The sequence below is a fragment of the Mangifera indica genome, chromosome 18 (genome assembly GCF_011075055.1).
Source record: "Mangifera indica cultivar Alphonso chromosome 18, CATAS_Mindica_2.1, whole genome shotgun sequence".
NCBI classification, from domain to species: Eukaryota; Viridiplantae; Streptophyta; class Magnoliopsida; order Sapindales; family Anacardiaceae; genus Mangifera; species Mangifera indica.
This window is the reverse complement of record NC_058154.1, coordinates 9,810,955-9,823,072: the sequence shown is the minus strand read 5'-3', so window position 1 is coordinate 9,823,072 and position 12,118 is coordinate 9,810,955. Positions and strand designations below refer to the sequence as shown.

The window sequence follows — 12,118 nt, the reverse complement described above, 5'->3', positions numbered from 1 at the left end:
TATAATAAAATGTTTATAAATTTTTTTTAAATTTTTATAGATATTCGTAATATTTTTTAAAATAATGATATTTATATCTTTTTTATTATTTTATTTTTTAAAAATTGTATCATACGCTTTTTATATAATATAATATTTAATATATAATATTTAAAATTAAATTTTTAATATAAGATATAATACACTATTTAACTATCATGAGCAATATATTAATAAGGCTCAATGGCACTGCTCGTATTATAAAGCATAACAAAAGTTTTACTGAGTTTCGTAAGTTCATTGCAACTATAACAATGGTGGTGGCTCTAACAGTATTCGAGCACAGCAGCATGATTGTACAGCTACATCGACTCACCTCAATTCGTTATTAGGTATAGCTCCGTCGAAAAGTAAACAGAAAGAAAAACACAAGAAAAAGCTTGTAAAGATGCGTTTAACCGGTGTTCTGGAGGCCAGCAGCAATACCCTTCATGGTCAAGATGAGTGTGTCCTCCAGACCAGGTGCATATTCACTTGACAAGTTCAGTTTCACAAGCTCATCGCCAGGTTTTGCTGATCCGGATTCCATAATTTCCCTTGAGATATGCGGCCGCAACTTCACGTTGTAGTTTGGATCTCGGATTCGTTTCAGCGTGTAGGCTTGGCACACGTTGAGAGTCGTGATGTATGAATCACGCAGCTTCAGTCTTTGCTTCAAGTAGGGGTCTCCTTCCAGAAGATCCTTGTGTCCAGCGATCTATACATACGAAAGAAAGAATTAGTTTTAAGTTTTTGAAATAACAAACAAGAAGAAAAGGGTAATAATTCAAGGTATATTTACCTGCAAAAGAAGGCTCTTGGTTTCTTCATAGTTGGTCCGGAGCCTCTGTCCGAATGACCATAGCTCTTCTGAAACAAGGAGTTGGTCATATAGGGCAGCTATCCCCGGGTTTCCCTTGGCGAACACCATTTCAACCAAATCAATGGTAACCCTAAAGAATGGCCATGCCTTGTACATCTCCTGCAGCACGTGAAGATTCCTAACATTCTTCTGAATGATGTGTTTGAATGCAGCTCCAAAACCAAGCCACACAGGAAGATGAAATCTTGTTTGCGTCCAGGCAAAGATCCAAGGAATTGCACGAAGAGATTCAATACCACCACTTGGCTTTCTCTTGGATGGACGACTTCCAATGTTCATTCGGCCATACTCCAGCTCTGGTGTAGCCTACAATCATAAGCAGAACAGGGCTGTTTAATTGAACATAAACATATTATTAATTTTCACAGATTAAAAATGATGCATGTGTTTTCTTACAAGGCGGAAATATTCAACAAATCTAGGTTCCTTGAACACGATGGAGCGGTATTCCTCTGTTGCAACAACAGCCATTTCATCCATCAGTGCACGCCATTCTGGTTTTGGTGCAACTGGGCGATGCATACCATGCTCTAGTGTGGCAGCCGTAAAACGCTGCAGCGTTCTGAAGCACAAGTGTTCTTCCCCAAATGATTGCTCGATAACCTCACCTTGGACAGTGACACGGAGTGAGCCGTGAATTGTATCAGGTGGTTGAGACAATATAGCAAGATGGGTGGGACCACCTCCTCTTCCAACAGTCCCACCACGACCGTGGAACATGGTTAGTTTGATACCAAATTCCTTAGCAACTTTTATAAGCTCCTCTTGAGCCTTATATAGCTGCCAGGCGGCAGAAAACCGTCCAGCATCTTTGCCTGAATCTGAGTACCCAATCATGACTTCTTGCTTACCATTAATCCGGTTTCTATACCAATCAACTGAGAAGAGCCGAGACAGAGCAGCAGGGGCCGCCTCCAGATCTGCAAGCTTCTCAAAGAGTGGAACGACTCTAAGTGGCTGTTTCACATGACACTCACGCTGTAGGAGTTCAACGGCAAGCACATCGGATGGTGCAGTTGCCATTGATATTATATATGCTCCAAAACTGTCTGCTGGGAGTTCTGCTATGACATGAAATGTGTCCAAAACATCTGCAATTTCTTCAGTTTTAGGCAGATCAGGACCAAACAATGGTCGTTTGCCACTGAGTTCAGATAAAAGCCATTCCTGTCGGCGTTCTTCAGACCATTCCCGGTATGAACCAATTTCCAAGTGCTTGGTAATGGCATCTAAGACATCAGTGTGACGATCTGACTCTTGCCTGATATCAAGCCTAACAAGTGACAGTCCAAAGGTGGAAACTTGCCTCAAGAAATCAAGAAGGCTTCCATCTGCAATCGTTCGATCACCACAAGAGCAGAGTGATCTATAACAGAGTTCAAGTGGTTCCAAGAACTATAAAACAAAACAAAACACAAACTAATTAGAAACAAGAGGCAATATGAAAGTTTTTGAAAAAAAAGGGCAAATTGTGGGTTCACGTTGATCACCAAATCAACACTTTCACCATGAACGCAAAATCATTCATTGCGTAATCCAACTGAAATACATCATTTTTTTCGCTTTTCTCTCATATATTACATTCATCTTAATGGTTCTTGTTACTGCAGAAATGAGATAATCAATTTTTTATGTAACATAACCATGATTACAGATCTACACTGCATAGGAGGTGGAAATAAATACCAAGTTGCCAATGATTTGCCCACAGCATAAAAAAGAGAATAAATAGTTTAGAATATGATAATAAAACACTTATATGAAAGAAAATGAAGAAGATACCTCCTCAACATTGGTAAATACTCCCTCCTCTGGAATATCAGAGATTCCATGGGCTAAAAGATGACGAGCACGTTCACGGGTCTGATACAGCTTATCCCTTACATCACCAAGAATTACACGATAGGGTTCATTGGGAGGAATTTGTTTCCAGAACTCTGGCAGTGAAAAAGGCACATTAGAAACAATTTTGAATACATTTATATCCCAGAAAATATATTTATAGATTGCATCTCTGATGCAATTACCTATGTAGTGCTTTGCATCTCTCCTTGAGGTTCGATGAAGTTCATCCGAACGGGCACGAAGCTCATCACTGCAACGCCACATGGACAACTGCAAAGAAAAACTAATTAGGAAACTTAATATAATGATGATAACATAATGCAATGAGGATATATGACTGAAAATCTAACAAATATGGAAATGAAGCTCCTTAGAAAAGGGAAAAATATCAGAGAAGCAATTAACACCTCAAACATAAGATCCTCAATTTGGGAGTAGTACAAGTTAGCAGCCATCATTCTAGCCAATAAGCAAACATCCCTTGTGACCTCAGGAGTCACCCTTGGATTACCTGAAATTCATAACATTTAGAATTAAGCTTTGGCAAACAGAGGAAGGCAGAGCTCCCAAATTAGACACGTACATTTCTGATGTCATACATGTTGTCTTTAATTTGATTACTTTGCAATGAAGTTGATATCATAAATATTTCCCAATGGCGAAAGATCATACCATCACGATCACCACCCATCCAGGAAGAAAACTGAATAAGAGGGGCATTGTAAGGAACACGCTCATTGATTCCTATGTTTTTCAAAGCTGTATCAACTCGGCGCAAGAATTTAGGGACACCCTTCCAGATTGTTTCATGGAAGTAACTCATTCCTGCTCTCATTTCATCTTGTGGAGTTGGAGGGGTCCTTCGGATCTCATCTGTACGGAATGCAGCTTGAATCTAGAAGAGAGAAATATCATAAAAAGATTATTTTTCAGAAATGCTTTGCAAACAGTTAACAAATGCTAGAAGTCCATCTTATATAATTTCTTTATTAAAAAATGTTACTACACAATCAGGTTAACACAATTAAGAAAATATTAAAATCCCAAAGCCAGTGAAACATAAAAATCAAAGAGCTCTTAGTCCACCATGAGGATTATGTTAGCTATAATTCTGTTGATAGCCATCCTTTTTAGAAGTGAAAAGTATACTATGTGATACATTATATTTACATGAAGTAATAGTTCATTCAGTATTAAACAGCTAATTCACTAGCTTTCTAACAATCAAACTAACTCAGTAAAATGTACTGTGATGGTGTCAGAAGCCAAAGTAGAACATCAGTTGAACACGGGAACTTTACCTCTCGCTGTAGAGCCTCATCAAGCTCTTGCTTATCATCTGGAGTGATATCTTTAGCATATAACTGGGTCAAGCAATTCCGAATCCTGAACACATCAGAAAACACACAAAAGTAACAAAGATGAGCTAAAGGACATTCATGAAACATGATCTTCATATGAGAGTAGAAATTGAAATTACCCGGAAATAGTAGCTAATTACTTAATATCTAAATGAAACTGTACAACTGTAAGAATCACATAACAAACCTTCCATGCTTCTGAAGCAAAGATCTGCGGACAGATTGAGTAGGATGGGCTGTTAATACCAGATCCACAGTTTGATTCTTCAAAGCATCAAAAACCTCCTCGGGAGACTTCTTCAGTTCTCCCACAAGCCTCTTGAAAGTTTCTTCAATGTCAGATTCAGTTGTTGCAGAGTTCTCATCAGAGAAATCACCAGTTTTCACCTTCTTGATCCTTCGACGGTGGGCAATCTGAACCTCTTCAGCCAAGTTGGCCAAGTTAAGCATGTGGGAGAAAGCTTTAGTAATAACAATGGAGTCCCCAGGATCCAAACTTGTCAGTACTTTTCCAAGCTCCTCGAGTTTTTTCAGGTCATGCTTACCTTCATACTCAGCAGAAAGCTCATAACACTCTTGAACCTAAAGAAATTTAACACCATTAATTAAGTGATGAATATTCAAATTCTTCGTAAACATTTGATCACATCGATTGTGGTTTTAAATAAATCAAACAGCCGAAGCTGTGAAACTAATTCAAAGTGAATCACTTAACACTCAAGTCAAAGCCGTTAAGATACTTTGACTTGAACATAATAACTATAGTGATTCTTACAAATAACTATTATCCGGGTATCAATTAAAACCATCTCATCCATGAAATTCTGTGTTTCAGTAAAAACAAACGGTTGAGAATTCCACTCAAATAAATGAATAAGTTTATGAGTGTTTGACTTCATCAGAATCAGCCAAATTCAAGTTTAAAAAAAAAAAAACTTTTTGATGCTCGAAATGATAAGAAAATAGAATGAAAAGAGAAAATTACAAACCATTTCTCGGAGATCTTCTCCATGCAAATCTTGAAGAATATCAAGAAACCGATCCAAAAGTAGAGCATCATATTCAATCAACTTATCGTCTTCACTGACTTTCCGAGGTACCAGAAGCCTCAGCTGTGCATCAATCGACGCCATCTTCTCTATATTCCGAGGCGCCGCCATTGTTCTTCGCTCTTTTCAGCTAAATCCTCTTACTGATATAGATAAAAATCTCAAACATTAAAATCAAAACTAAACAAATAATGAAAAAAATATGAACACAACCCAGAAATATAGATCGCCTAAAAAGAAACTTTGATGGCTAAAGCAACACGTGAAAAAAGCAAAAAAAATGTAGCTTTATGAAAATCTAAACTTTTTAGAGAAAAACAAGCGGAGCATACTTACAAATGGAGTTGAAATTAAATGGATTTTGAGAGGGACCCAGATGGGAATAAGTGAAACGAATGTTGAATAACGAAGAAACTGAATCCGGGCTTTGAAATTGAAGAAGAAAAGACACAAACTGTATCAGAAAAGAGAGAGGGATACAAGGAAGAGACGAGGAGACAGTGATATATATAGAAAGGAAAGAACAGAGGAGCCGAAAACAATGTTATTTTCTTCTCTGTGAACAGTGATTTTTTTGCTAAAATAAAAAAAATTAAATTAAATTAAATTTTTAATTTTTGAGGTTGTCTTAAAAATGAACTAAAAATCCCCAGTTCTTTTCCGTTTTGTTTTGCTTTGTTTCAGCTGAAGTCCAAGTTCGGATTATTTCCCTTTAGTCCTTAAGGTTTGAAATATATATTTTTACCCTATTACAAAAGTATATTCTTTCTTTACTTCTCATTTTTTCTTTTATCTATGACCAAATGACTATTTTCCACTTAAGATTTGATGCAAACTCAACTTTCCACTTGTTAACTTCAAGAATTTAAATATTCGTCCGTCTGTTAAATTTTACTGTTTCTATTAAGAATAAAATTATCATTTATTAAAATATTTAAATAAACTAAAAAATTATCACATTTTCTCATAAGTTTAAAAATTTAACAAATCTACCCTACCTAAAGTTTGAAAAATCAACAATTTTCCTTAGGGTTTTTCCAACTATGTTGCTAGTGACTAGAGACAGCGATAACCTTCTACTCTCTCCTTTCTAGCTTCTTTGCGTTGGAAGGCCATCAAAATTGGTTGAATGATGGTCTAAAGACCGACGTTTTGCAAGAATCTTTGTTGGCTCTCTACGACGAATAATGAAGAAGATCAATGCGAAATGTTGATCTTTAGTCTCCTTCGTCTTGGGAAACTCTGATTAGTCTTCAGACCACCATCTAGTTAGTCTTGGTGGTCTTCTATCTTAGAGAAGCCAGGAGGGAGAAGAGGAAAAGGTTATCACTGTCTCTGGCCATTGACAACATAGTTAAGAAAACTGTATGAAAAAATATTTATTTTTCAAACTTTGAGTGAGAGAAGATTTGTTAGATTTGTATATTTAAAAAAAAGAAGATATATATATATATATATATATTTTAAATATTTTAATAAATAATAATTTTACCTTTAATACTAACAATAAAATTTGATAAATAAGTGAGTATTTAAATTTTTGATAATTAATATAAAAAATAGGTCTACATCAAACCTTGGGTGGCAAATAGTCTTTTGGCCTTTATTTATTGCGTTTTTATTATGGTAGCCCACCCCTAGTAAGTTTATGGTAAATAGAAAAAAAAAAAATCAAATTTAATATTTTATTTGGGAAACGAATATTCTTGAATTATGCTTTTCTAAAATTCTTTTGAAACTTATATTTACTTACTTTCCAGTCGGGCAAATGATTCTTCCAACTTTCCATATTTCTCATTGGGTATTGAATTGAAGTAACTAAAGTTTACAATGACCTGTATAACTAAATATATTAAATTCTTTTACCTTACTTAGAATAATTATTATAAAATTAATAATTAAATTTGAGATTTTAATTAGTTACATATTTTTTTAATTTAAAAAATTTATCAATCTTAATTTTTAAAAATTTTTTATATGTATTTTTGATTTATTACATAGTTATTAATATCATACGATACACAATACATTCTTATGATACAATTTAATACAAATAAAAAATGATATATATTATAAGATGTATCAAATTAATACGACATAATGAACATATTATACGATATGATACAAATTATCGATATAAATCGATACATTTTTTAAAGAAAATGATAGTGTAATAACGACATATATAAAAAATTTTAAAATTTTTGATATAATACATAATATAAGATAAAAATATTAAATTTTTAATATATGATTTAATTACTATAATTTGTTAGACGTAAAAATATTTATTTTAAATTTGTAGGTTTAATATTATTTTAATTACAATTATTTTTTTCATTAAGATGACAAGATAATTAATTGGTCATAACCCCTCTCTCTTTTCTATTCAAAGGTGTAATTAACTTAATAAATACGTAGTGGTTTTAATTTGTAATATACTTCGTTTATATATATAAATTTGTATAATTTATTTATATGTATAATTTTTATTTTATTATATATCTCCGTATTAATGTTACATTTTTTTACCTTTTTTGTATATTTATATATAAAATATTTTAAAAAATTCCTTCAAAAACTAAATTATTGTGTTCTTGTCCTGGTAATGCTGCATCTGGTGTAGCTTCAGCCTTCAAATAATGCCTAAAGATCAAAGAGTGTTTGTTGGCCATTAAGGAGGCCCATTTGTCCCCAATATTCATTGAACCATGAGAGAGTAAGCACCGAATTTCATAAAAAAAAATCAAATATATTTTTTAGAATATGCTTTTGGTGAAATATTTATTCGAATTGAGCAAATAATAATGAAGATTTAATCATAAATTAAGGAGAATTTATTAAAACCAGCCGCCGTAGTGATAGATTCTAGTATATAGCATAGATTGGGCATGATGGGCTCTCACATGCAAGCAAAAGATAAAAAGATGTTTGGAGGAAAGGAAAATGTTAAAAAAAAGAAAAAAAAAATATGTGTTATATCATATGATATGTTTATTATATCATTTTAATTTAATATACTTTAAGATATAAATTATTTTTTATCTGTATGATATCATAACACATGTATCATATATTATAATATACTAATATGTATGTTTATCGCCGGAGTATAAGAAAACAATATAAAAAAGAAAGTTGGGTGGGGTGTAAGCATGCACTATGACATATTTGTGCACATAATCGTGCACGCTTCCATGTGATTTTACGGAAGTCTACGATTGGATTCTGTTTTTAAAAAAACAAAATCCATTTTCGTCCGTTTAATTTTTTTATATTGCGTTCCGAAAGCAAATTTCCAATTTTAAAATACAAAATAATTAGACTTGTGATATATTTATGCGTGTTAGATAAAATATTTTCACAGGTGGGCTGGAGGGGAAAAGGACTGATAAGACAGATAAAACCTGAATTACGTCGAAGTCAACTGTGACGCTAACAACATTAGGGTTTAGTTAGTATTAAACTGACTGAGTAAACCACAATTGCAGTTTCAATTTCTGAAGTCGGTAATCTTGGCTAGAAGCCTGGAACAAAGCACACCAAAAATCAAGTAACGTGAAGTCAAGAATACGGTGTTGAAATTTCGAATGCCAAGACTACGGATGTTAATCACAAAACCTTTTTATTTTTTCGAGACCAAGGGACTTAATCCCCCTTAAAGGACCATATTTTCTTAGCGCTGCATCTTAATTTTAAAAATTTTAAATTCTCTATGAATAATTAAAATTAATAAATTTTTAATTTTTAAAATTTAATCTTTTTTTCTCTTTTTAAATTCTAAAAATTAATAGTTTACTCTCTAGATCAAGTTTTAAAAAATTATATTTTCTATTTAAGATTTAATTTTCAATTTCTCATATTAAATTAAGTACTATAACTAGTGAAGAAAAATTTCTAATACATCACCATGCTTCAACAGTCTCTCTCTCCTTATTTACGACTCTGGCCTTTGAGATCTTCATCAATCGAAGTTTCAGAGAGGGGAGAGAAACCATCGGAGCATGGTGATGCATCAGAGAGTTTTCGTCATCGGTGATGGAGTCGAATTTGAGGCCGAGATTGAAAACTAAACCCTAGGAGGGGAAATATCATTTTTTAAAACTTAACCTAGGGGTTAAACTTTTAGTTTTTAGGGTTTAGGGGGGCAAAAAGAAATTAAATTTTAATTTATTTTTAATATTATAGATAAAATAATTATTTTACCTTTAAAATTAATAGATTTAACCTCTTATGAGTGGATATTTGAGATTACTATAGTTAATAGGGTGGATATTTAGAAAAATAAGATACTTTGGTTGGGAATAAGTCCTTTGGCTCTTTTTATAATTTGAAATTCCCATTATATGTGATAAATTATAAGTGATTTTTTTGGAAATTATATATAAAAAATGTTACTATCATATTAGGGATGATAATGCTGATTGGCATTTCCTAAAGACGAAGGACGCCTAAGATTAATGTTTTGCACTAATCTTCGTCGTGAAGAGTTGACAACGATTTCAAGAAACACCAGTTTTCGGGCCATCATTCCAGCTGATATTGGTGGTCTTTTGTGGTAGAGAAGTAGGGAGGGAGAGAGGAGAAGGTTGTCACTATCTTCGATCGTCGACAGTGTGGTTGGGAAAACCCTGAGGGAAAATATTGATTTTTCAAACTTTGAGTAGAGAAAAATTTGTTAGATTTTTCAACTTCGGGGGGCAAGGAATGTAATAAATTTTTAGTTTTTTATAAATATTTTTATAAACGATAATTTTAGCTCTGATAGTAACAACAAAATTTAATAGACTAGTAGATATTTGAATTTTTAATAGTTGACTAGTGAAAAGTTGAATTTGTATCAAACCTTGGGTGGGAAATAGTCATTTGGCCTTTTCTAAATTTTATATAAAAAAATGTTACTATCATATTATAGATGACAATGGAACAAATAAAAAAATGAATGTTTTATTTGCAATTTCTATCGAGAAAACTTTTCTTCGTTGTTATCTCATCTCTAATATGGGAATGATTGGAAATCCTTAATCTTGCTTGATGGGAAAATTTTTTCTCCTCTTTCCCTCTCTATTCTCGCTATATATATATATATATATATATCATAACATATTTGTAATAATTTTAATTTTTAAGTGTAATTCAATAGACGAAAATTTAGAGAATGTGTAAAGGAAGGTACGAATCAAAGATAGGACAAATTGGGATATATTTAATTCTCGCTCCCATTTGCGAGAATTTTAACCATCCTTGCCCCCCATCCCTATTTTATCTTTATCGAGGAATCTCCCTGTTCAAGAAGAAACAAATTGAAAACTTGGTTTCTCAAATTGAATTGTTATCTTTATATCGTAATGATATAATTGTAGCAACTATTCAATAAAAAAGCCTAAAATTTTATATTGATAATACCTAGCACAATATTTTTATAATCAGATCGGATATTAATTCGGTGGAGGGGGTAATCTGGTTTAATTGGTAGTTAGATTACACTATAAAAATTACTAACTTTAGTTAGAGAAGCAATAAGGAGAGAATAATATTATATCATTATAAATACTTTTTTTTTAAATGATTATAGCGACTAATTATTTATACTCTCATTAAAATTAAAAAAAATTATGACTTTAATGATAAAAAATAGTTGTTAAAACTCTACTTTTCGTTATTAAAAAGTTTTAATTATAAAAAAATTCCATCGTCGATTGTTGTTATAGCTTTCGTCATTAAAAGTATTAATGATTGGAATGGAAAACAATTTTCACTTGTTAAAGCCCTTTTTTCTATAGTGTCGGTTGATCGATGGTTAAGTTAATTAACTATTCAAAAATAATATTAAAAAAATTTATATAATTTATAATTAAATATATAATTTGACTCAGTTAACATTAAAATAAGTTTAGTTTGATAATATATATATATATATATATATATATATATATATATATATATATATATATATTGAAATATGATAAATAAGACCTTGATTTAAGTTTTCATAATGAATTTTTGAAAAATAATCAGTTTTTATATTAACTGAATCAGACTTAGTTTTATATATAATCTAATCAGTTTGATTAACGGTTAACAATTTAATTGATTGAATAGACAAATTCAATTTGGTTTTTAAAACCATGACCCAGCATGATACCGGTGTCACTCTATTTAAATACACATGAGGAAGAACTAAAGGCAAAAATGAGTTATTAGAATGCAATATAAATTGACCAATTGAGTTAGATAATGATGTAAGAATGTTTACATAAGGTGCTAGGTTTTGATTAATACAATTATTAACATAAAAATTGTAAAATTTTGAATAACAGAGTCCAATTATGTATGTGTAAGTGTAACCTGTCCAGGAATAATGGAAATATTATGTATTAATTTTCTAATAAAATTACACCAAGTTCAAAATTATATTAATTGTGTTATTGGTTCATGCAGCCGCCTAAAGTTTGACTATGAAAAGCGTATAAAGTTTTATTATTAATGATAGAGTAATACTATATTTATTTATTTTAATTATATAAATAAATATATATTTATATGTGTTATTATACGATTGAATATATTTTATTTTTAATTAAAAATTACTCAATTATATAATGACACATATAAGTATATACTTATATATATAGTTTTATTGAATCTGATAGTTTGTGTAATGTCATTGTCATATCAATTATGATTTTAGATCAAAAATTTTCAACAAACTCGATTTGAATGAGAATCATGTTGAAATTTTTTAACATGATATGATTTGATTTATATTTGAGTTAACCTGATGCAATCTGAATTGATAAAAAATCGTCTATTATTTTCATTTTGGGTGGTTTTAATGTTTCATTGTTTTTCTCAAATATCCTCAACTTACAATTAATAAAACATATAACATAATACGTTGTCTTGTTATAAATAGATGAAAAAATTATATACCGAGACTTTTTAAAGCAGTGTTAATAATT

General features: G+C 31.4%; 1 protein-coding gene across 1 annotated transcript; it reads right to left on the bottom strand.

Moving 5' to 3' along the window:
- Nucleotides 1-207: 207 nt before the first annotated feature.
- On the bottom strand, nucleotides 208-5,651 carry LOC123201910 (phosphoenolpyruvate carboxylase, housekeeping isozyme). Its single transcript, XM_044617504.1, has 11 exons — nucleotides 5,493-5,651; nucleotides 5,097-5,299; nucleotides 4,295-4,689; nucleotides 4,048-4,132; nucleotides 3,419-3,641; nucleotides 3,154-3,257; nucleotides 2,929-3,016; nucleotides 2,684-2,838; nucleotides 1,298-2,296; nucleotides 821-1,207; nucleotides 208-736 (listed from the first exon to the last, which is right to left on the bottom strand). Exons 2-11 carry the CDS (start codon nucleotides 5,265-5,267, stop codon nucleotides 434-436), a joined length of 2,910 nt encoding a protein of 969 aa, XP_044473439.1. The 5' UTR covers nucleotides 5,268-5,299; nucleotides 5,493-5,651; the 3' UTR covers nucleotides 208-433.
- Nucleotides 5,652-12,118: the final 6,467 nt, after the last annotated feature.

Excerpts from the sequence above, each read along its gene's own strand:
- LOC123201910 (XM_044617504.1), bottom strand. The coding sequence starts at position 5,267 with ATGGCGGCGCCTCGGAATATAGAGAAGATGGCGTCGATTGATGCACAG. Across the intron at positions 3,258-3,418 it reads GATGGGTGGTGATCGTGATG|GTAATCCAAGGGTGACTCCT; the intron begins GTATGATCTTTC and ends TATGAATTTCAG. Across the intron at positions 3,017-3,153 it reads TTGAGGATCTTATGTTTGAG|TTGTCCATGTGGCGTTGCAG; the intron begins GTGTTAATTGCT and ends TTTTCTTTGCAG.